This window comes from Carcharodon carcharias, chromosome 13 (genome assembly GCF_017639515.1).
Source record: "Carcharodon carcharias isolate sCarCar2 chromosome 13, sCarCar2.pri, whole genome shotgun sequence".
NCBI classification, from domain to species: domain Eukaryota; kingdom Metazoa; phylum Chordata; class Chondrichthyes; order Lamniformes; family Lamnidae; genus Carcharodon; species Carcharodon carcharias.
In genome coordinates this window covers 51,225,704-51,251,008 of record NC_054479.1, presented here as the reverse complement: position 1 = coordinate 51,251,008, position 25,305 = coordinate 51,225,704, and the positions used below count along the sequence as shown (strand labels likewise).

The following is a 25,305-nucleotide window of genomic DNA, read 5'->3' as shown; positions in this document are numbered from 1 at the left end:
TCGATGTAGCTGTGGGAATCAGTAGGCTTGTAATGGATATTGATGGACAGTCTATCACCAGAGATTGAGACAGAGAGGTCAAGGAAGGGAAGGGACGTGTCAGAGATGGACTATGTGAAGATGATGAAGGGGTGGAGATAGGAAGCAAAATTAATAAATTTTTCCAAGTCCTGACGAGAGCATGAAGCAGCACCGAAGTAATCACTGATGTACTGGAGAAAGAATTGTGGAAGGGAGTAGGACTGGAACAAAGAATGTTCCACATACCCCATAAAGAGACAGGCATAGCTGGGGCATAGTTGCTCCCAATGTGGTCTCCTCTACATTGGAGAGACCAAATGTAAACTGGGCGACCGCTTTGCAGAACACCTGCGGTCTGTCCTCAAGAATGACGCAAACCTCCCTGTCACTTGCCATTTTAACACTCCACCCTGCTCTCTTGCCCACGTCTGTCCTTGGCTTGCTGCATTGTTCCAGTGAAGCCCAACGCAAACTGGAGGAACAGCACCTCATCTTCTGACTAGGCACTTTATGGCCTTCCGGACTGAATATTGAATTCAACAACTTTAGATCTTGAACTCTCTCCTCCATCCCCATCCCCATCCCCTTTCTGTTTCTTCCCCCTTCCTTTTGCTTTTTCCAATAATTTATCTAGATTTTTCTTTTCCCACCTATTTCCATTATTTTTAAATCTTTTATGCCCTGCTAGTCTTTCCACCCCACCTCCACTAGAGCTATACCTTGAGTGCACTAACATCCATTCTTAATTAGCACATTTGTTTAGATATTATCACCACCTTCAACACTTGTGTTCTTTAGTCTGTGACATCTTTTGATTATCTGCTCCTATCACTGCTTGCTTGTTTCTACAACCACACCAATCCCACCCCCCCCCCACCCCCTTCCCTTAAACCAGCTTATATTTCACCCTTCTCCTTACATTCGCTTAGTTCTGTTGAAGGGTCATGAGGACTCGAAACGTCAACTCTTCTCCGCCGATGCTGCCAGACCTGCTGAGTTTTTCCAGGTAATTCTGTTTTTGTTTTGGATTTCCAGCATCCGCAGTTTTTTGTTTTTATATATATATATTTATTTGTGCCCTTACGGTCAAGGGGGGTTTTAAAGATTTCAATTTGTGTGAACGCTATTGCTAATTTAGGTATGTTTAACTCAGTAAATTCTTTGTAGGATACCCTGTCCCATTGATTCGTTTGGCCTTGTGCCCCAAATGGATTTGCTGAGGTGACTATATATTTTTTGGTTGCATCTAGACAACCCACATTCGCAAAACTTGGCAATAACTCTAAACCATTCAGGGGTTTACGACTTTCTATGGTCACCTGCAGCAGGAAATATTCGAAAGCAGAGCTTCCCTCTGACAGCGATGTGAACTTAGGCTGGAGCACGCCAGTTGCTGGAGGAGAAAAATAAATAAAAGCGGCGCCTGGTTGCTAAGACACCTCCAGCCCGCTTGGCGACTCCTCAACTCGCTGCATGCCGGTCCGAAACAAAACGCGGCAGCAAAGGGCGGCGGGCTTATTGACTAGAGGGGCCAATGGGCGAATGGCGCGGGTGAGAGCCGGCCAATGGGGATTGGACAGGGGGGCGGGGCCTGTGTCCGGGTTGCCGCTATGTGACGGAGCCCGGGGGGTCTAGCGGCTGCATTCGGCTGCACGGGACGAGTGGGGACGGCAAGGACAAGGGTGAAGAGGGCTCCGAGTGTCACTGCTCACTGACTGAGGCAGAGATTTATAAACCAGTGAGTGTTCAAACGTCGTCTCATCGTCCGATCAGTCGGAGTCGCGAGCAATTGCGGCTAAACTTAAAAAACCGTTAAAAAGACCGGGAGAGAAAAAAAGAATTCCCCCGGAGGGCGGGCGCGATAAGACGACGGTTGCAGTGTGTTCTGTTTATTAAAGGCCTTTTTTGAAGTAAAGGAGGGAGGGAAAAGCCCTCTTGGGAATGGGACACGTCCTTTTACTATCTCTGAATCAGTGTTTTGAAAGATGTGCGAATTTATTGGTCTTTGGGCGGGAGAGAGATGCTGATGTCTCCGCCTTATTGTAATTCATCCAACAATCGATTCATGGCCGTCAGCGATTGAGGGCAGACACTCGACAGCCTCCCTTGTCTCGCCAGACTGAGACTCAAAAGAAACGTTCAGCTCCTGGTCACCGCCTCCACCGCTTTCTCTCCCCCTTCGCCCCTTTCCCTCTCATCCTCCTCCTTATCCCTCCTCCCTTCCCACCTCCTCCTCCCACTTACCCCCTCTTCCTCCTTATTCTCCTCACCTTTGCCCCTTAGTCGTCTCCTCGCTCTTGCCCCCTCCTTATTGTCCTTCTCTGCCACCCCCCCCACCCCTTATTGTCCTCCTCGCGCCACCTCATCCCTTATTCTCCTCCTCCTCGCCCCCCCTCCCCTCGCCCCCCTCCCCTAGGGAATATGAATTATTCAGATAAGTGAACTTTTACTGAAATTTTCCTTTGGTACAGAACTGGATATATGTTTCATTGTTATGAATTGAAAAGGTCTACATGAAGGCTTTGAATAATTAAAGGTGGGGGTAGTTTTAGGAAGGGAATTTCAGAGCTTTGGCCTAGACAATAACTTGTATTTATGAAGTGCTCTTAAGGAATGATGTAAAACGTCCCATCACAGGAGCATTATCAAACAAAATTTAACTCAATCAATTAAGGAGACTATTATAGTGTATTGATTAAAGTGGTGGTAGATTTTAAAGATCAAGTTAATGGAGGAGATGCAGACAGGAATGAAATTCCAGAGCTTGGGGCCTTAGCAGTTCATAGCATACTAATAGTAGTGGAGGAATTTAAATTTGTGCCACCTATTGAGACGTGGGAAGATTGGAATGGATTTATTGAACTTAATTTGTTGGAGGGCCAAAAAAATGAACAATTGATTGAAATATTTTTTAAAATATATGTACCATTGTGAAATGGTTAAATTCAATCCATTCTCTGATGCACCTTTTTCTTGTGTGTGGTGTGTTCCTGGTGCGTTGAGAAGCAGGTAACACCATTTTAGTATGTTTATAACTGATCTGCCTGATGCTTCATAGGACAGGGAGCAATCTAGACAAAAGACTTTTGGGAAATTAAGGATCCATGTCTGAAACATCAACCTGCTCATTCCATTGATGGGAACAGTTTCCAGCATTTAATTTTTAATTTGATTTCTGCAGATGTTCTGTTATTGCTCCAGTGCATTCGTTTGAATGGATTGTTTGTATTTACTTTTCTGTCCAGTTCAATTCTAGATACATTCAGTTGTTTGATTTCTTTTGCAATTAAGATATTTATTTTTGGTTTCTGCCAGGTAAAACCATGTCTGAAAGAAAAGCTGTCATTAAGAATGCTGACATGTCTGAAGACATGCAGCAGGAAGCTGTGGAATGTGCTACCCAGGCACTAGAGAAGTTCAACATTGAAAAAGACATAGCAGCTTACATCAAGAAGGTAAGAGTATTGCTACTTAAGTTATGATGTACTTTGGGCTAATTAGGTTGGATTTAATATTGCTGAGAGCTGGCCTTCTCCACCCTGAAATACATGTTCATAAAATAAATATAAATAAATAAAATTGGATTAAAAAAAAGAGGTCAAGATGGAGGAGGGAGTTCATGATCTGAACTCCTTTCAGGTATCATCTGTTGTAGTAACAATGAACTGCAAAATCAATCAGCAGACCGCAGTCAAATTTACTGAAATTGAATTTAGAACAACATTAAGTCTGTCCTAAAATAAGAGCCATGCAATGATACATTGCTAAGCCATTCCTGTACCCACCTGCAACTGAGTTGGATTTTTAAGCAATTGGGAATTTAAGACAAAAGTAAAATACTGCGGATGCTGAAAATCTGAGATAAAAAACACAATGCTCGGCAGGTCTAGCGGCATCTGTGGAGAGAGAAACCGTTAACATTGAGTCCATGTGTCGTCTTCAGAGTTAAAGAGAAGTAGAAATGTGATGCATTCTATACTGTTTAGAGGGGTTGGAGCAAGAAAGGAGATCAAGGATAGGTGACAGCTAATGAGAGACAACAAAAATGTCATGGACACAAGACAAAGGGAGTGTTAATGGTAGCAGTGAAAAGTAAAGATGATGCTGATAGTGGCATTAAGGTAAGATAGCAGAAGGTGTTAATAGCACAACATAGAAATTGACAGATGGCCTTGGAGGGGGGGCGGGGGGAAAGAAAAATGAACAAATAAATTAAAGAATAGAATAAAATAAATAAAATTGGATTTAAAAATAGGTCAAGATGAAGGAGGGAGTTCATGATCTGAAGTTGTTGAACTCAAATGTTAAGTCCAGAAGGCTGTAAAGTGCCTAACTGGAAGATGAGGTGCTGTTCCTCCAGTTTGTGTTGGGCTTCACTGGAACATTACAGCAGCCCGAGGATGGACATGTGGACATGAGAGGAAAATGGTGTGTTGAGATGGCAAGCGACAGGAAGGTCTGGGTCATGCTTTCAGACTGAGCGATGGTGTTCTTCAAAGCGGCCACTTGGTCTGTGTTTAGTCTCCCCAATGTAGAGGAGACTGCAGTGAGAGCAGAGAATGGAGTAGATCAAATTAAAGGAATTTTAAGTGAAGTGCAGCTTCACCTGAAAGGACAGGTGTTGCACCTCCAAATGCATGGGAAGGAATTTAAGACTCTGTTTTCCAGATTTGATTTACTTTTCTCTTTATGGTTTTTCTTAAACATTGCTATCTCTGTTCATATGTTAAAGCACTTGACTTCCCATTGATTAGGATGGTAATAAAATCTTGGAAACAATGCTGTTGAATTAAATAGCTGAAACATGATTATAATAATTGCCCTGATGCTCAGGTTCTGTAAACCTGTACAAGTTTTGATTTAATAGAATCGTTACAGCAAAGGAGGCCGCCATTTGGCCCATAAGTGTGTATGCTGGCTCTCGAGCAGTTCACATACTGCCTTTCTCTTGCTATCTCCCCACATTCCTCCTTTTCAGATATTTAGAAAACTTAGCAAAATGTAGAAATATTTACAGCACAGAAGGAGGCCACTCTGCCTGCTATGTCTGTGCCAGCTAGAGATACCCCTCCCCCATTTTCCAGCAGTTGATCTGTAGCCATGGAGGTTACAGGACTTCAGGTGCATCTCCAGAAATCTCTTCTACCGTTTTAGACAGAGTTCCAGACCCCTCCTACCATCCTCTGGGTGAAAATGTTTTTCCTCATTTCACTTTAATCGCTTATGCCCCCTAGAAGCTGACCTCTCTGCTAAGGGAAATCGATTCTTCCCATCCACTCTATCCAGACCCCTCAATCAAGTGTGATCCTCTTCACCTTCTCTGTTCCAAAGAAAACAACCCCAGTCTATCTGATCTTTCCTCAGCTGCAATTTTCCAGTCCTGGCAACATCTTCGTTAATCTCCTCTGTACCCTCTCTAGTGCATTGCATCCTTTTTTTAATGAGGTGACCAGAACTGCACAGTATTCAAATTGTAGCCTAACTAGTGTTTTATATAGCTCCAGCATAACCCCCATGCTCTTATATTCTACGCCTCTGCTAATAAAGGAAAGTATTCCATATACCGTCTTAACCACCTTATCGACCTGTCCTGCTACCTTCAGGGATCTGTGGACATGCACTCTAAGGTCCCTCACTTCTCTACACCTCTCAGTATTCTCCCATTTTTTGTGTATTCATTTGCCTTGTTTGACCTCCCCAATTGCATCACTTCACATTTCTCCAAGTTGAATTCCATTTGTCACTTTTCTGCCCACTTAACCATTGTTATCATCTTGCGGTCTACAGCTTCCCTCCTCACCTATCATTTAACATTTGATTGAGGCTCGTATTTTTTTTATTACTAGACTAAACCATGATGATCTAATGATGCTTCTTAATGTCGAATGATTGTGGTAGGACTTGATTATTTGGAAGAATTTGCTGTCAACAAACAAGAAAACACGTTTTGAACTATTTTATAGTTCATGAAAGTAGTCCAAGATTACATTGTGATACCATAGCAGTTGAAACATCTCATCATTTGAGGTCTGAATGAATGTATACAAGGCCTACATCAGACATTCATAGGACTTGAAGTAGCTGTAGAAAATACAAAATTGTTTTGGCCATCATTGTCATTTCCACTGAACAGATTTTAAATAATAGAAAGAATACATAACTACAACTACCAGTATTTGAGTGCCTTCACTGTGGAAACCTATTATACATTGTCCCATCCCCTGATGAACACTGAGAGGGAGTTGTCTTGGGGGAATTTTGAGTACAATAAGTCTCTCTAATTCTAAATGTGTTAAAAAACATTTTAGAATACTGTATTAACTGGTATTTCAAAACAGAATTAGTTCAGGAATGAATTACTGTAGTTTAACTACCATGGTTTGGGTTATTTTCTGAACCCCAAATGGCTGCCATATAAATTCCCTCCAGTCTGTGATGATTTGGAAGCATTAGTAACTGTTCATTGAGTTTATTTTACAGAATCGTAACCATAAAAACAAGCCATTCAATCCATGAAGCCTACGCTAGTGTTATATCCACGATAAGCCACACAGCCTTATCTCCCTCTCCTGCTCAATCCCTATTACTGTCAATATTTCTCTTTTGCAATCAGGTATGAAGAGAATTCCATAATTAAACTACTCTGCATATATTCTTTTTCTAACGTCCCTTTCAAACCTTTTTGTACTTTCAAAATTTTCCAGGGTTCTTGTTACCATCTGGTCAACCAATAGAAACAACTTTATTATGACCCTTAATCCCAATCTGGTAACATCCTAGTGAATCTATCCTTTTACAATGGGTTCTCACCACACACAATACTCCCAAGTGACCGAACAAAGATCTTGCAAAAGTTCAGTGTTAACTCTTGTATTCTGTGTCTCTAATACAAGACCATAAATTGTGCACGGCTTTATGGCCTGTGTATCTGCACACCTCTGCTTCTCTACTCCACCCCTTTCCCTATTGCTTCCAAAGTACACTGCTTCACAATGTTCTGCATTGAACTTCACCGAATAGCTGTCCATCCATCCTGAATTTGTCATGATAAAATATCACAGTTGCAATACACTCAATTAGTGTTATCAGCAAATTTGAGAATGCTGCCTTAAGTTGTAGTTGTAGTATTAAAATCTGTTAATTGGCTGTCTTGAGTAGATGCCTGTCCCTCAGTCTTAATTGCACTATTCCATTTTGGAATTTCATAAACGTTTCAAGATTAATTGTTTCTGACCTCCAGACTAAAGCTTACTTTAGTAAGAGCTCTTGCATACTACATATTAAAATGTGCTTTGTTGGGACTCATTCTTCTCAGATTGCTACTGTATAACCAAAGGTTTTTGGAATAGCAATGCTAAATTAGCCTAATTTCTTCACATTCCTAACTATCTAGTATTGTATTGCTTATGATTTTCAATAACGCTAGTCTAATTACTGGATCTAAGGTAGGAGTAATTATTGTCCATATCTTTTTTTGAGAATAGACATCTTGATATCTACTATGGGGTAACCTATTCATTTTACTTGAACTGACTACTAATTTAGTGCAAGAGATTTACTCAACATAAAATTTAGGATGGAGTACTTGTACAAGATGAAACCATTTTCATATTACTTAATGAGCTAGTATGTGGGGGTTGTTTTCAATGTTTGTTTAATGCAGCTAATTATGTGCCTGACTTTCTAACTTTTTTTTGTTTTGCAGGAATTTGACAAAAAGTACAACCCTACATGGCATTGTATTGTGGGTAGAAACTTTGGCAGCTATGTGACTCATGAAACAAAACACTTCATCTATTTCTACCTGGGCCAGGTGGCCATCCTCCTTTTTAAATCTGGCTGAAGAGGCTTAACTATTGGGTTTCCAATGCAGTTGATCCAAGTAAAAGACTACTTTAATTAAAAGTAACTTCTGTTTTGACCAATCTACAAACAGAAACGTGAGGAAGAATGTGTCCAGTGTAATTTCCAGCATGGTGAATCCAAATTTTCAAGCTGCTTTCTTTCCTCCTCCTCCTCCCCCCCCCCCCCCCCCCCCCAGTCCTCCCACAAAGGGTCACTGATGTTTTCTGGTGACTTGTATTTATTTTCTTTGTCTTAATTTCCAACATTTCCAATTCAATAAACAAGATTTGATACCACTTTCTTTGTCTGTAGTTTGCATTCTGCTGGCTGGTTTACATGAAGGTCTTTCTATAAGTTGTTCATTCTGAATTTTCTTTGAGGAGTGTCAGGAGGGAAGAATAATGAACATGCACTGCTCCCAATAATCTTTGTAAAGTTATAAACTCTACCTGTGGATAAAAACTTCAGTGGCCCATGAATGAAAAATAGATGACACCTACCCTGGCACTGGTGCAATAGTTTATTTAGCAAGTCATGTTAATTTGCATGTGTGGCGTATAGCTTCCACAAAAGGAGGACTTGTTTACAAATAACAGACAATGATATAGAATAAGTAGTTTGGTTCTATATAAACATTACAGATGGATCAGTATCTGGGGCTGATGGTGAATAGTAGCTTCTATCACCACTGAACAAATGTCCTAATTTAGCTAGTGATTTATATAATTTCATTAGAATTAATGCTTTCAAGTTGGTACAACTACAGAACAAACTGTTCATAATTTAGCAGTGTTTGACAGTTGGATGGGTGGTGAGTCAAAGTATATAACCTCCTCACTGCTATGCTAAGAAGGGAAGTTCTCATCCATGCCACTCCTATTTCACATTTTCACTGTACTTAATATTGAGTACTTTGCAACTTACACAAAATCCAGGATAAGCTTGCTGCTTCACCAGTTTGATATATATTTTCCATACCATCTATATGATGGAAATAGAGTACTCAGATTCAATTTCAATCTGAGAATTTAAAAGAGCATTTGCGGTCTGTTTTGTATTAGTAAAGCCCACAATGAAACGGATAGACAGTGATCACGAGTGGGATTGAATAGTACAATCATGCAGCAGTCAGAAGGGCCTGAAACTACAGGGCTGTTAGGTCTACAGCTACATCTGTGGAAAAACTTAACTGCATGGTCAAAATCTTCACCCTGTTTTGGTTTGCCTAAACGCTCCAAGTGGCTGTAGTGCACAGAACTGAAGACTCACTGCTACCGCCACATAGTACTGGTGAATTTCCTGCTGTTTGTCCAACTAGAACAACCTTGCCTCTGGCTACAACTATAAATTGAAAGCAAAGCCAGCTCTGCCAGGCCTAGGGAGAGGAGTTTTATTTTACACTGCTATCCAACAACTCTTGCTGGAAAGCATAGATGATGAACAAGGACACTATAGTGATGCTACTCTAGATAATTGCTGTAGGCAATCAAACCATTTAAAACAGCCCCTTGCATGAGCTACATTTATTGTATTTATACTGTACATTTAACATAGTAAGTACTCAATTCATGACATGTCAAAATGGACCAAAAACTAACAAAAGTATATCTGAAAAGGCTTCTAAAGCTGGGAACACATACTACAGATAGTGGTGTTCAAGTCAGAAGAGTAGAAGGCATGTAGGGTTAGAGGTAGGTTATGGATGAATTTTTAGATGAGGATTTTGAATCCAATGAAGAGTCCGATAGAGATTAGTAAGATTGAGCAATGGGATAGCTGGACAGGATACAGACTGAAGGATTATCAAGTTACACTTAATGTAGAGTTGAGTACAGGAGACTGGTAAAGAGATGTAGAGCCTATAGGGGACGAAGAGGTGAAAAAACGATGTGGTTACTGGAGTGGAAATAAGCCCGTACATCACAAAAGTTAGTTAAAACCATTCATAAAATTTTGTTTTTCCCATTGAAATTGAACGCTTCATGAACCTTCTGAAAAACAAATGGTGTAGCCTTATTGAGACATCTCCATTGCCATCAGCACTATTTTATGCAGCTTCAAAAATTCTGAATAAAATGCATCACTACACTCACATGCATATACAAAAGTAGGCTAGTCATATTGTGACATTTGCTATCCAGTTCTGAATGTAAAAGTGGTAAGAGTTAGTCATATTTCACTTACAGTGCAACATGATCTGCAGCCTGTTTAGATAGTTGTCTTTCTTCTTTTACAATGGCAACAAGAGCCTGGCAGGAGGGAATTGTATCCACCTTGGAAAAGTTCATACTGTAAGGCTGAAATATTGATCAGACACATCACATCAAATAAAAGAAAAAAATGATTTTAATGCACATTTCTTCAAAGCCATTTACAACACTGCAATAGTGGCATCAACTTAAGGTACATCAACTTAAAATGGCTTTCTTTGCTGAGTATACTCAAATTATCAGGTCAGAATCAAGGGATTTGGACAATGATGTCAAGTACAACAGCACACCTAATTCATCTGGATCTCAAAATTAGATCACTACGGTGAATACTGATTAAGGCAGGCTTGTCCAACCTTTTAGCATTGGTTGGGGGTGGGGGGCGGGGTGGCACATTTCCATTTTTCTCACACTCGGGGAGCTAATGAGCAAGTTTTGGAAAGATGAGGTTTGACACAACATTAAACGTGAATTTCAGAATAAAAAAGCTGACGTATGAAAAGAGACAACTTGTTGAACAAGAAAAAGTCACAACAATAAATTGATAATTAAAAAATGAGTAATAAGTAAAGACAAGCATTACAGTGGGAAAGGGTGAGAGTGCGTGTGTTCAGCTCAATCACCCTCAGCCCCTGTTAGAATGGGTGCCTGTGATGTGGGGATGAGGGTGAAAGAGAACCGAGACTTGAAGCAAGCCAGACACACACTCTCCCCTCCCTCTCACCGCACCCCTCACACAAACACCCTCACCCCACCCCCACACACACACTCAGCCAGCCACACTCACCCCCTCACACTCAGCTGCCCTCATGCACTCAGCCACCCTTGCCCTCTCACATTCACTTACTCACCCTCGCTAAATCAGCTGGGGGTCGGAAGGTGCAATGAGAGCGAAAGAGAAACCTGGTGCGAGGCCTGAGGCTGAGCAGCATCCGAACGTGGATGCCCACCGAGGGGAGAACCTGGGAACAGCCAGGGGAACACAGCCACAGCCAGGCCAGAGCACCAGAAGCTGGGGGAAAGTGGTTAGAGCCATGGGAAAGCTTGGTGAGCAAAGGCCCTGCTCTTTCTAGAGTCTCTATCTTCACAAACTCGCTGTTGCCCATGTTCACTGCTCCTCCAATCAATAGTGAGCCTATCAGCAGCAAACGCGGGAGAGAAACAGACTGTGATTGGAGGAGCAGTCCCCTGCAGAAATATTCAAACTCACTGACCACTCTTACCGAATTTTCGTTCCGGGCCACACAGCCCGCAGGCTGCGGATTGGATAAGCACGAATGAAGGAAACTACTTGGCCCATCAAGCTGCCATAGAGATCTCCCATCACTGCATCAAAATGACTGAATGATTTAAGGGCTTTGTCTACATTATCCGACTGAAGATGTGCTTCCTGACATAACGCTGAATTGGCCTCATATAAGTTTGTACTTGCCATTTTCATTTATCCTGTGGTTGCAGTGTCTCTAACGTAATAAAACATCTTAAAGCATATAACTTAAAGAACAAAGCTTTGGATTTCATCTTTCTCATTGCACAGTTCTTTTATGGGACAGGACTTCTGTCTGTGCTTGAGCTGCCTCCTAATCCTGGCCACATTACTAATCCTGGTAATCATATACTTAAGAGAGTTGCATTTTTTATTCATTCACGGAACGTGGGATGGTCTGGCTAAGCCAGCATTTTTGTCCATCCCTAATTCACAGAATCACAGAATTTTAACGGCACAGGAGGCCATTCAGTCCATCGTGCCTGCACTGGCTCTCCAAATGAGCATTATGACCTAGTGCCATTGCCCTGCCTTTTCACTGTACCCCTGCACTTTGTTTCTATTCAAATAATCATCTAATGCTCTCTTGAATGCCTCGATTGAATCTGCCTCCACCACACTTCTAGGTAGTGCATTCTAGACCCGAATCACTTGTGTGAAAATGTTGTTTCTCACGTCACTTTTGCTTCTTTTGCAAATCACTTTAAATCTGTGCCTTCAAGTTCTTGATGCTTTTACAGCCTCTCCCTGTCTACTCTGTCCAGCCCCCTCATGATTTTGAACATCTCTATGAAATCTCCTCCTAGCTGCCTTCTATTTTTCAGCCAATTTTGTATCCTGCTACTGTCCCTTTTATTCCCTGAGCAATAACTTTACTTACAAGTCTGTTGTGCGGCACTGTATCAAATGCCTTTTGAAAGTCCATGTACACCACATCAACAGCATTACCCTCATCGACCTTTTCTGTCACCTCTTCAAAAAACTCCAAGTTAATTAAACACAATTTCTCCTTTAGAAATCCATGCTGGCTCTTCTTTATCAACCCATATTTTTCCATGTGACTACTAGTTCTATCCCGAATAATTGTTTCTAGAATCTTACCCATCACTGAAGTTAAACTGACTGGTCTGCAATTACTGGACTTATCCTTACAATCTTTTTCAACAAGGGAGTAATGTTTGCAATTCTCCAGTCATCTGACACAACCTGAGAGAAGAGAAATCTGAAAGCTTATGGCCAGTGCCCCTACAATTTCTACTCTCACTTCCTTCAATATCGTTGGATGCATCTCACCTGGTCCCAGCGCCTCATCAACTTTAAGTACTGACAGTCTATTCAACACATCCTCCTGATCAATTTTGAATCCTTCTACTGACAGAGTTTCCTCGTCTGTCACCATGGCCTGGGTAGCATCTATCTCCTTAGTACAGATGCATGGAAAGATTTCATTTAATATCTCAGCCATGGTCCCTTTGTCCGTGTGTAAATTCCCTTTTAAGTCCCCAATCAGCCCTATTCCTCCTTTTACCACCCTTTTACTATTTATATGACTGTAGAAGACTTTCGGATTCCCCTTTATGTTGGCTACCAATCTTTTCTCATAATCCCTCTTCACTTCCCAAATACGCTTTTTCACCTCCCCTCTGAACCTTCTGTATTCCTCTTGGTTCTTAATTGTATTTCTACCTGACACCTGTCATAAGTGCACTTTTTCTTCTTTATCTTAATTTCTATCTCCTTTTTCATCCAGGGGGCTCTAAATTTGTTTGCCCTACCTTTCCTTTCAATGGAATATACCTAGACTGTGCCCAAACCAATTCTTTTTTGAAGGTAGCCCATTGTTCAGTTACAGTTTCTCCTGCCAATCTTTCATTCCAGTCTATTTGGCCCAATTCCGTTCTTGCCTCATCAAAGTCTGCTCTCGTCCAGTTAATTATTCTTACTCTGGATTGTCTATCGTCCTTTTCTATCAGCATCCTAAAACGAATGATACAATGATCACTGTCCCCTAATGTTCCCCCACTGATACTTGACCTACTTGGCTCTCCTCATTTCCAAGAATCAGGTCCAACAGTGCTTCTTTTCTTGCTGGATTGGACACATACTGCTGTAGAAAATTCTCCTGAACACTAGGAAATCTAGGAACTTTTGCCCCTCTCCGCCCTCTACACTACCAATGTCTCAGTCTACATTCGGGTAATTAAAGTCCCCCATTATAACTACTCTATAATGCTGGCATCACTAACTTCCCTGCAGATTTGTTCTTCTACGTCCTTCCCATTATTTGGCGGTCTATATACTACACTGAGCAATGTGATTGCACCCCTTTTTGTTCCTCAGCTCTAGCCAAATTGATTCTGTCCTTGAACCCTCTGGGACATCATCTTTCTCAGCACTGCACTGCTCTCCTGAACCAATACCCCTCCTCTCCTTCCTTTCCTATCTCTTCTGAACATCTTGCACCCAGGAATATTTAACACCCAGTTCTGCCCTTCCTTAGCCAGGTCTTTGTTATTGCCACAACATTATATTTCCACATTGCAATCTGCTCCTGTAACTCCCCAGTCTTATTTGCTATGCTCCGTGCATTCACATACATGCATAGTAACCCCAATTTAGATTTCGTTACTTTCTCCCTTACCTCGACTTTACCTATTAACTTACTATTCTCTATACTAGTGCTATCTGTCCTTCCCAGTATTTTGTGCACCCTGGTATTCCTCTCTAATATTTTCTCTTGGTTCCCACACCCCTATCGAGTTAGTTCAAAGCCCTAACAGCACTAGACAAATGCCCTGCAAGGAACTCAGTTCTAGCTCTATTCAGGTACAATCTGTCTGAATTGTACAGGTGCCATCTCCCCTCCTGCACCATCTTTCCAGCCACGCATTTATCTGCCTTATCCTCCTATTTCTGTATTCACTGGCATGTGGCACTGGGAGTAATCTGTAGATTACTACATTTGAGGTCCTACTTGCTAATTTTCTACCTAGCTCCCTAAATTCTGATTGCAGGACCTCATCCCCCTTCCTAAGAATTGATTCCAATGTGGACCATGACCTCCCCCAGATCACTCTCCCCCAGATCACCCTCCCCCAGATGAATGTCCTGTAGCTGCTCTGGGACATCCTTGCCCATGGCACCAGGAAGGCAACATACCATCCTGCAGTCACATCTACAACCACAGAAATGCCTGTTTGCTCTCCTAACCAATGAATCGCCTATCCCCATTGCTCTTCCTTTTTTCTTCCTTCCCTCCTGTACAGCCGAGCCACTCGTGGTGCCACAAACTTGGCTCTGACTGCACTCCTGAGGAACCAGCACCCTCACCAGCTTCCAAAATGGAAAACCGATTTGTGAGCAGGACACCAGGGGACCCCTGCACTCCCGGCCTACTTCTCTTGGACTACCTGGTGTTCACCCATTCTCTGTCTCCAGGCCCTAAGCTGCGGTGTGACCACCTCTCTGAACATGCTATCCACATAGCTCTCAAGCTTGCAAATGCCCCACAGTGACTTCAGCTGCCACTTGAGCTCTGAAACCCAGAGCTCAAGTTTCTGCAGCTGGCAGCAGTTCCTGCACATGTGGTCATCTAGCATTCCACTTGGCTGAGCCCTGCCATGTCTTAACTTTACTTCCCTTACACTAACTTTATTCTACTTTGGATTATTTATATTACTTCATTATATTGTCCCGAAATTTCCTATAATCCTGGCACTTCTCAGTTAAATCCAAGTATAGCAACTTGTTTAAAAATATTACACTTTTCTAATTTACTCACCAGGTCCAATACACCAAGGCTGCTGCTCTTCTTTCTAAGGAAAGGTAGAAAAGGAAAGGAGGACCTCCTCTCTCTCTGTCACCAAACTCAAACCGAAGCACTCTACTGCAGCCCAAAACAGCACTCAGTACAGACAAAGTCAGCACTATAAGATAACCTACTTTTATACTCTCTGATCCTAGCTTCTGAAAACCTGATTAAGCCAGTTACCTAATTAACTGGTTGCAGCTGCAAACTGAGCCTGCATGAGTGCTGTTTTAAGGCTGGACTAAAAATCACCTTCGTTCAACCCAAACAGCAACTTTTAGTTAATTGCTAAATTAAAGAAAGATGAGACTTCAGATAGAATTTAACCCCTCATTTAACCTTCAGTCACCAAACTTCAACTGAAGCACAGTTCAGTGCAGACAAAGCTGGCATTATAGAAGATAATCTCCCTTGAGAAGACAATGGTGAGCTGCTTTCTTGAACCGCTGCGGTCCATGTGGCATAGGTACACCTACAGTGCTGTTAGGGAAGGAGTTCCAGGATTTTGACCCAGCGACAGTGAAGGAACGGCGATATATTTCCAAGTCAGGATGGTGAGTGGCTTGGAGGGGAACTTCCAGGTGGTGGTTTTCCCATATGTCTGCTGCCCTTGTCCTTCTAGATGGTAACGATCATGGGTTCTGAACGTGCTGTCTAAGAAGCCTTGGTGAGTTGCTGCAATGCATCTTGTAGATGGTACACACTGTGCATCAGTGGTGGAGGGAGTGAATGTTTGTGGTTGGGGTGCCAATCAAACTGGCTGCTTTGGCCTGAATGCTGTTGAGCTTCTTGAGTGTTGTTGGAGCTGCACTCATCCATGCAAGTGCAGAATATTCCACCATTCTCCTAACTTGTGCCTTGTAGATGGTGGACAAGCTTTGGGGAGTCAGGAGGTGAGTTACTCGCCACAGGATTCCTGGCTTCTGACCTGCTCTTGCAGTCACAGTATTTATGTGGCTGGTCCAGTTCAGTTTCTGGTCAATGGTAATCCCCAGTATATTGACAGTGGGGGGGTTCAGCAATGGCAATACAATTGAATGTCAAGGAGCAATGGTTAGATTCTCTCTTGTTGGAGATGGTCATTGCCTGACACTTGTGTGGCACAAATGTCACCTGTTAGCCCAAGCCTGGATATTGTCCAGGTCTTGCTGCCTTTGGACATGGACTGCTTTAGTATCTGAGGAGTTGAGAATGGTACTGAACAGTGAGCAATCATCACTGAACATCCTTACTTTGACCTTATGGAAGGAAGGTCATTGATGAAGCAGCTGAAGATGGTTGGGCCTAGGTCACTACTCTGAGGAACTCCTGCAGTGATGTCCTGGAACCGAGATAATTGGCCTCCAATAACCACAACCATCTTCCTTTATGCTAGGTATGACTCCAAACAGCGGAGCGTTTTCCCCGATTCCCATTGGGAAAAACTGTGTGGAGGATACAAAACCAACGAGTTGCTTTTTAAAATGGCGTACCATTATCCTCTCACCAACACAAAAGCAAAATACTGTGGATGCTGGAAATCTAAAATAAGAACTGAAAATGCTGCAAATACTCAGCAGGTCAGACAGTATCTGTGGAGAGAAAAACAAAGTTAATGTTTCAGTTTATGACCTTTCCTTCACAGACCTGAAACATGAATTCTCTTTTTCTCTCCACAGCTGCTGCCTGTGCTGCTGAATATTTCAGGTATTTACTGTTTTTATTCCATCTCCCCTATCAATTGGAGTTGAGGCCGAAATTAGATCAGCCATGATCGTATTGATTGGTGGGGCAGGCTCAAGGGGCTGAATTGTCTACTCCTGCTCCTAGTTCTTATTCTCTTATGTTCTCTGCTGCCCTTACCGCCCGTTTTGTTCTCAAATATTTCAAAGCCCTCTCACTTTTCTTCTCACCCCATTGCTTTTACCAGGCTGGAGGTGAACAACAGTAACAACTGTCTACCTTTTAGCCTATGCTCTCATTGCAACAGCACCTGTTAACTGTCGACCAACCGAAATACAGTTCTGCCTTTCCAATATTCTTTCCACTGTCTACTCTCCACAAATTTAAGAATTTAGCACAGATCCACTGTTTTAAATTGTACTTGATCCTTCAGCTTTGTCACATGAAGCAAGAATTGCTTAGTGGGCAGCAGATGGAAAACAAACTGTATGGAGAAGTTGCTGCCTTTACTTCAACCACTGGATACGAATAGATGGCCTTTCCATTTACAGCAGCAACAACTGATACGGTTTTAGCTATGATGGAGTCACAACAGAAGGATGGGGACTCCATTATCATGAAAAATGATGCCACAAAGTAACTCTATTTAGCAGGACATCTGCAGTTGATAATACAACTGCAGATCACAAATGAATCGGAATTTCTCCATAAACAAAATGTAAAGAGACATTGGTAAGTTCCAGAAATTTGGATCTTAAACAGCTGTGAGATTTCCAGCATCCGCAGTTTTTTGTTTTTACCCATGAAAAGTGCTGTCTTGAGATATAATTTACCAAACATTTATGTCATGTCATAAATTCTTTTTCCTTTTAAATCACTGTAGAAGGAAGAAAACCAGCTTTAGAGGGAGAAAGACAAAGAATTTGATATACTCTGCCCACATTCCCTCTCTCCTTAATTACAAGCCATTTGTATCCAGACATTACAGATATTTAAATTACTTGGCCTAAAACCAGAAAACACGTTTGTCCAAGATATTTGACACAGATCAGAGTCTCAAGTATTTTGGTTGGTGATTTTGTCTGTGGACAGAAATCTCTGACTTAGGAGTTCAGCTTAGGTCATCTGATCTCAGCAGACGAGTAGCCAGTAAAGAAACTTAGGTAATTTGATTCAGTGGCAGTGGTTCATTAAGAAATAAAACATCCATTTTCAAGATACACTGCATGTACAACAGAGGTAGTTAAGTGAGAAGTGGCTTTATTTTTTCAAAAACCCAATTTACTTCCTATCCCCTGCCTAGGTGCCAGTCAGATGCAAGAGGCCCACAGCAGTGGCTGGCTTTATTGGAGCCACCTTACAGCTATTCAGAAGCAGCAGCCAAATACCTCCTGCCCCAATTGCCCAGCATAAATGAAACAAAGGAACATTGCTTCTGCCTCCCGTGTCATTTACCTTTCCTTCTATAATTTGAGGGAGACTTGGTGCAGGGCCTAAGACCTATTGTTGGGTGTCCCTGTGGTGAGCAAACAAAAAAAAATGAGCAAGGAGGTCAGGTATGCCCTCTCATGTCTTGTTAACATCACATTTACCCCCACCCCAGGCAAACCCTTATGTCAAAGGGAAGGAGATCTGGCATCACGATTCATCTCTACCTTGTTCACCTGTCCCTTCCCCCATGTTTTGAGTCTGGTTTTAAATGTTACATGAAATGGATGGAAAATTTGTCATAAATTCTATTCATTTAACTGTTCCAAGTTAAATAAATTGTCTGTTCACTCATAGCTTGATTCTCAATATGATAGAATGTACATTCAATCTATTTATCAAACACAATCATGTGGTACACTTCAGTATGATATGTAAAGGTTCAGTATGATACGTAGAAGGTTTTTGCAGCTGATTCCTGGGATGTGGGGTGGGTTATCCAATGAGGAAAAGTTGGACAAGTTGGGCCTGTATCCATTGGAGTTTAGAAGAATGAGAGGTGATCTTATTGAAACATAAGATCCTGAGAGGACTTGATAGGGTAGATGCTGAAAGGATGTTTTCTCTTGTGGGAGAAACTGGAAGTAGGGAACACAATTTGAAAATAAGGGGTCTCCCTTTTAAGAAAGCGATGAGGAGAATTTGTTTCTGAGGGTCGTGAGTCAGTGGAACTCTCTACTACAGAGAGTGGTAAAGGCAGGGTCATTGAATATTTTTAAGACTTGATTATTTAGATTCTTGATTGACAAGGGGGGGTCAAAGGGTATAGAGGGTAGGAAGGAATGTGAAGTTGAGGTTAAAATCAGATCAGCCATCATCTTATTGAATGGCGGAGCAGGTTCAAGGGGCTGAATGGCTCACTCTTGCTCATAATTCGTATGTCCTTAAGAATGTAAAGGGTTTATGGTTAAATCCATACATCTCCATCATTTGCCTAGATACGAAGCAGGTGGAGACCTTGTAAGGGGTCTGAGGTCTTCTTGCTAAAGTGGTGACTGTTGTTGAACCCAAATGAAATACCTAGGGTAGAACTCAAAACACACCAAAATCAACTAAAAAAAAAATTACGAGATGCAAAACCCTGCACCAGTAACCATCAGAACTTTGCTAAAGCTTTTCTGAATTTCTCATTAGATAGAGACAAGGGTGAAACTCAGGAAAGCACTTGACTTCTGCCAATTACCTGATGGGTGTAGAGATGAGGTTAGCAACTCAGCCAATAAGAAAGGGAATAAAATAATTATTAATTCAAATCTCAGAGGCTTCACATGCAGTGAATAGTTCCAGCATGACTGAAAACTTGTATGCCATCATTCAGCAACAACTTGCATTTATGTTGTGCCTTTAACCTAGTAAAACATTCCAAGACACATAGCGCACTACTTCACAGTTCAACTGGTGCTCCATGATTCTGCCCTGTATATAGAATATTTCATGATGCATAGAGTTTACTGTGAAAAGCCTCACAGTCCCAATTCTGTATAGGGATATTGTTAAATAACTCCCTACATTTCTCATTTATTGTGATGTTACACAGAAACAAAAATCAGTATCTATCTCTTATTTGGAGAAGTAACCTAGAAATTCCAGTGAAACTGAATTCTTGTCCTAAATAAGGGTATTTTTCAAGCACGTTGCCCTCAGGTTTGGCAAGGTTACCTCCTGTTTTTTGTGATTTGTGCAATGGCTAATGAGATAGTAATTGTGCAGGCAGATTGACTAACATTTTGTGAAAGACAGTTGAGTGATATTGTCTACCTACAAACTAAAGAGCAGGGAAAGACTTACAATTTGGAAGGTAGGCTTAAATACTAAAAAACAGTAATAAAAACATGGCTTTCTTATTTTTTTCCCTCTCCATAGTATTTCACCAGATGCTCAAGAAATAAAGTTGCTGTAGTTTTGCTAAGAACTATTGTGATCAAGCGTATTCATTTTACAATGCACAGCAAGATCATGTGATATAAAGGCCACTTTCTAGAAACTTAGCTATACAGTAGTGTATCACAAGGTCACCAGTAAAAGACCTGCAGTTTTCCACAGTCCTATTGATTATCCCCATCTAGCATGCTTTGTCTTGTGTTTCCTTTTAAGTTATTGCAATTATTTTCTCTTTGTCTTTTATCTTCGTCAATCACAGGGACAATAGTTCTCTGATAATAATAAAGTCCACCATAATTAATTGAAGGAGAGGAATCAAATCCTCATGCATATCCTTCAGAGTAATTACTTTGATTATGAAAGTCACAATGGTTAAATGGCGCTATCTTCAGAACAGTTGTTGCTGAATATGAAGCCCTTTGAAACATTCAAAAAATGTATTGAAGTGTCATCCCAATTTTTCTTTCACTTTTTAAAACCACACATGCACACTCTAAAAAAAGTTAGCAAGAGAGTGCATTTTTTGGTTTTAAATTTATGATGTGTTTTGAAAATTCAAATTAAATGCTGTTTTGTTTTGCATTTTTTGAGTCTGATGAAACAAAATGTTACATCATGCGGTTACGTTTTGGAATGTTTGATCAATTATTTCTTAAATTATTTTATAAAATTCTTTGAAGTATTATGTTTTTAGTTTAAAAGAAACAGAAAGATGATTAGAATGTCAATGAGCTAGGCATTGAAGCTGGTTTCCCAAAAGTAATTTTTTTTTTTGCCAGTCTTAGTTGTTAAAAACCTCACATCTATTGCATTGGGAAGTCACTTATTCCTGGAAGCTCAGTAGAGGGTTTTGGCACAGGCCCATGCCTCTCTGCTTGAAGAAAAACATCAATTGTCAGGTTTTTCAGTAGAAAGCTAATAGGCAGGCTTTCATCCAAAAGCTTAGGATACAGAAGCCTGATTTCAAGTTATTTTGATTTAAGTCAAGTGATAAGACATGAAGATTTGGGGCCGTGTAGCATTTCATTATTTTATATTATTACTTGAAGTTATACTCGTGTTAAATATATCCAAAAATAATTACTTTATATATTCATTTGCTATTCAAAAGCATGTTTTGTTCTAGCCTTGACTCACTAAAACATAAACAGTCTATCCACTGAAAGACTGGAAAAGTATATAAGAAAAAAATTGCAAAAGGCAATTATCCAGTTCAAGTCTCCTGCGTTACACTACTATATAACTACATATTGGACAGTGAGTCAGCTCTGGAATGCAAGGTGCAAGGGATCAACTTACAGGAGCAACTGCTGCCACTGAACCTGAGCAGTTATCTATAGCAAACCCGACTTTTGCAACGTGGCCTGTCTTTAAAGTACAAAATGTCTGCCGGCTCCATGTTATTTGCTTCCCTGTCATGTTCTATAATCCCAGTGGGTGCCTTTGATCTACTATTAAAAGCTCATTGCTGCATATTGAATTAAAAGCTTTTGCAACTGTTAAATTGTGCCTTGTGTCTGTGCATAATGGGCTTGAGATCCTTTGATGGCTTAGTGGGCAAGTGCACCACCTGGTATGGCACTAAGCTACACAGGTGTTTGGCTGTGGGCATGTAAACATCTTTGGGTAACCATACCAACAGTTGTATCCATAAAAGCCTTTGACTCAGGGCAGTGTTGAGCTTTATTAGTTATTCTGGTGCTTTTTGTAACAGTGTGTTTATTTGGTGCTATATTGTGCTTTATAAATGGTTTCCTCAAATTATTAAAATTCAGCTGATCCCCAACTTGTTGCATTTATGAATATTGATAATCAAATCTGGAGGCCCACCTTCAGAGGAAAAACAAGAAGTCAAGGTTGGATTAAGGCCTGTAAATTTTCAGAGACATGGAAGAGAGGAAGAATGAAAGTGCTGGAGGAGTCTTTCAGAGACGGTTTTAAATTGACAAAAATCTGTTGCTGACGGAGAGGTAGTCGGAGAACTGCCAAATAACCATGCTATGTGCATAACAATAATTTTATTTGGTTACTGGACAATTTATATTCCTTTGGTATAAAATAGCATATCCACCAACTTAACCACAGGGGAGTTGCAGAAAGCACTACATAACTTACACATCTGTCAGTCTGTCACATGGCCAGTGTAACATTTTGTCACAGTTCAAAGGAAAGTTCAGTTCTACCTTACCAACAGATGAAGAATCTGCATTAGCTTTTCCACCCTTAAAATATACCAAATTATTCAACTTGTCATTTCCATATTACAACAGGTACTACACTTCATCGGCATGGGCTGCAGCGGTTCAAGAAGGCAGCTCACCACCATCTTCTCAAGGCCAATTAGGGACAGGCAATAAATGCTGGCCCAGCCAGCGACACCCACATCCCATGAACTAATTTTAAAAAACGCTTTGAGATGTTCAGTGGTCACAGGTAAGCAGACTGTGCAGTGGGTGCTGTATTGAAATGGCAAATATATTCTGCCACATGAATTGAACTTTCACTCCAGTACTGCCAAAAAAATGGGGGAAGGCAAGTATGTTGCAAGTTTTTTTTTAAAATGCAAACAACTTTGATGGTTTAGTGGTTAAATGCACCACATGGTGTGGTATTAAAACCCACTGATATGTCTGGTACTGTGGTGGCTTGACTAGCAATCAACAGACTGAGAATTTAAATCTTACATTATGAAATCAAATTGAATAATGTTGGGAAGGGACGAAAACTGGCTTGGTAGTGTCCCCCAACCCATAACCAGACAGCCATTCATGTGAAGAATGCTGCAAGATACAGAGAACCATACCCATCTAGCATGAGCTACTTCCTTCAGGAAGGGGAAGGTAAAAGAATGTTTTCTTTTGGCACAGCGTACAGACGGATCTGCTAGTTTACTGGAGTATACACTTGCATCGAGAGATGCTCAAATTTAAAAAGTCATCAGCAAAACACCAAACACCTTTAAAAATACTACAGATGCTCCAATACATTTAATTGCAGTAACAGCATCACCTTTCTCAGCCAATCTGGTGGCAAAATGGCTAGGTAGGTAAAAAAAAACAAACAGGCGGCTTGCAGTACTGATGTAGCTCCTTCTAGCTGATCACAGAACTGCTGTGACACCTCTGGAACCCAGACTATCCCACTCTGTCTGAATAGGTTTGCCTAATAGCAATAGTGCTGGTGGCACTAAAGAGAAATTACGTAAATGTAGTCAATGCTATTTTGTGTGCCCTGCTAAAAACTGCCAAAGCTCATTACACACGAAGTTGCTAAATTTGACAATCAGTCTCCATTGATTCTGCTGAGACACAAAATATCAGCTCTGTATTAGACAAGCAATGGCCTTTGTAGCTTTTGCCGCTTGGACAAAATGGTATTTCACATTCACATGGAGTGCGAAAGGTTGCAGCTCCTATTTCCACTCCCCTAGGAAGGATATACTTGCCTTACAGGGAACACAATGAAAGTTCTCTGGGTTGTTTCTTGGGATAAGAGAGTTATGACGAAAGATAGAATAAAACGGGCCTATATTCGCTGGCATTTAGAAGAATGAGAAGTGATCTGATTAAGAATTTTATAACTTTCAACTTGACAGGCTAGATGTTGAGATGCTGTTCAAGACTAGAACTAGGGACCATAGGTCAGGATAACAGGCTGGCCTTTTAAACCTGAAAGCTCTTCACTCTTTAGAAATTCTCTACTCCAGGGGATTGTGCATGTTCAATTGAGCATATCCAAGACTGATTGATAGTCATTTGGTCAATACAAGAACCAAGGAATATCACCATCCTGACTTGGAAATATTCCTTCACTGTCACTGGGTCAAAATCCTGGAACTCCCTCCCTAACAGCACTGTGGGTATACCTACACCACATGGACTGCAGCAGTTCAAGAAGGCAGCTCACCTTCACCTTCTCAAGCCAATTTTGGATGGGCAATAAATACTGGCCAATAAATGTGGCCAGTGACGCCCACATCCTGTAAATGAATTAAAAAAACGTGGGGATAGGGGAAGGCAAGTAGAGTCGAAGAAGATCGGCCCTGAGAGCAGATGAAAGTTCGAGGGGCTTTATGGCCACTCCTGTTCCTAATTATATTCTTAACAGGGCTGCTCAATTTTTGGCTGGATCCCTGTGCCACATTTCTCATCTTTGGTCATCTGGTATAGAAGGGGTAGGGGTATGTAAAGAGCAGTGGGTGCTGTAGTTTGCAGGCAGGTCAGAGGACCTTGGTGTTCTGCTCCTGGGACTGGTGAAGGCATTCACAGGTCTAGGAGGAGTTCAGCTCACCAAGTTATCTGGCTGCCTACCTCTTTCCCCTGGGTGTCCCTGGGGATATCACTGATATTACATGAAGTTTCCAACATTAGCTCAAAACCTTCTGTGACCAATGGGTAACATGAGGTGTAATTGACTAACAGCCATAAGTGAGATTATAATTTGGAATGGTAGATTTCTTCAGTTAGACATTAGATCAGTAGTGCCACCTTAAGAGGAGGCACTTGTTGAGCTGTCCTTCAGTGGCTGACACCTTCAAAAGATCTGCTTCATTATGAAGGAAAATTGATGTCACTGTGAAGCAACCTGATTCTACAGTGTCACCGTCAACTTTATTGTTTTATTAAAAGTCAGATTCAAACATTTATGATAAGAAATAATATTTGGAATAGGCCATGTGGCCCTTTGAGTCTGTCCCATCGTTCAACAAGATCACGACTGATCTTCTACCTTGGCTCCACCCTTGCATTCTTTCAATTCCCTTCGTACCCAAAAATCTATTGACCACTCTGTTTTGATAAGAACAGAAGAAATAAATTTAAAGGACAACCTAAGAACTTAACTTCTAGATTGCTATTAAAACAGTAACTATTCTAATGCTCATCAATACAAAATAATTTCACTTAGTTAATGGAGGTAGCATCCTATAGCCATTTGCACATGAAACATAATTTGAGTGCCAGAGCCAAGAGTGAAACAAAAGTGGTAGTTTATGGCTTTCCATTCGTGCAGACCCACTGCTTGAAGAAAGTCCATTACCTTATTACAATGTGATGACTGCATCAGAATCCTGCATATCCACACTGACCAATTCTCTATTGTCCATAATACAATCCTGTAAAATC

At 41.1% G+C, this 25,305-nt stretch overlaps 1 protein-coding gene and 1 long non-coding RNA gene across 2 annotated transcripts; one reads left to right on the top strand and one right to left on the bottom strand.

Annotated features, from left to right (window-relative positions):
• The first annotated feature begins 1,613 nt into the window (after nucleotides 1–1,613).
• Nucleotides 1,614–8,162, top strand: LOC121286397 (dynein light chain LC6, flagellar outer arm). The gene is made up of 3 exons (XM_041203489.1): nucleotides 1,614–1,759; nucleotides 3,337–3,476; nucleotides 7,727–8,162. Exons 2-3 carry the CDS (start codon nucleotides 3,345–3,347, stop codon nucleotides 7,862–7,864), a joined length of 270 nt encoding a protein of 89 aa, XP_041059423.1. The 5' UTR covers nucleotides 1,614–1,759; nucleotides 3,337–3,344; the 3' UTR covers nucleotides 7,865–8,162.
• LOC121286398 lies at nucleotides 5,963–10,163 on the bottom strand. The gene is made up of 2 exons (XR_005944930.1): nucleotides 10,051–10,163; nucleotides 5,963–6,102 (listed from the first exon to the last, which is right to left on the bottom strand). It is a non-coding gene; the product is annotated as an uncharacterized LOC121286398 (long non-coding RNA).
• Between the last annotated feature and the right edge of the window lie 15,142 nt (nucleotides 10,164–25,305).

Coding starts and splice junctions, on each gene's coding strand:
- LOC121286397 (XM_041203489.1), top strand. CDS start 3,345: ATGTCTGAAAGAAAAGCTGTCATTAAGAATGCTGACATGTCTGAAGAC. Junction 3,477..7,726: donor TAGCAGCTTACATCAAGAAG/GTAAGAGTATTG, acceptor TTTGTTTTGCAG/GAATTTGACAAAAAGTACAA.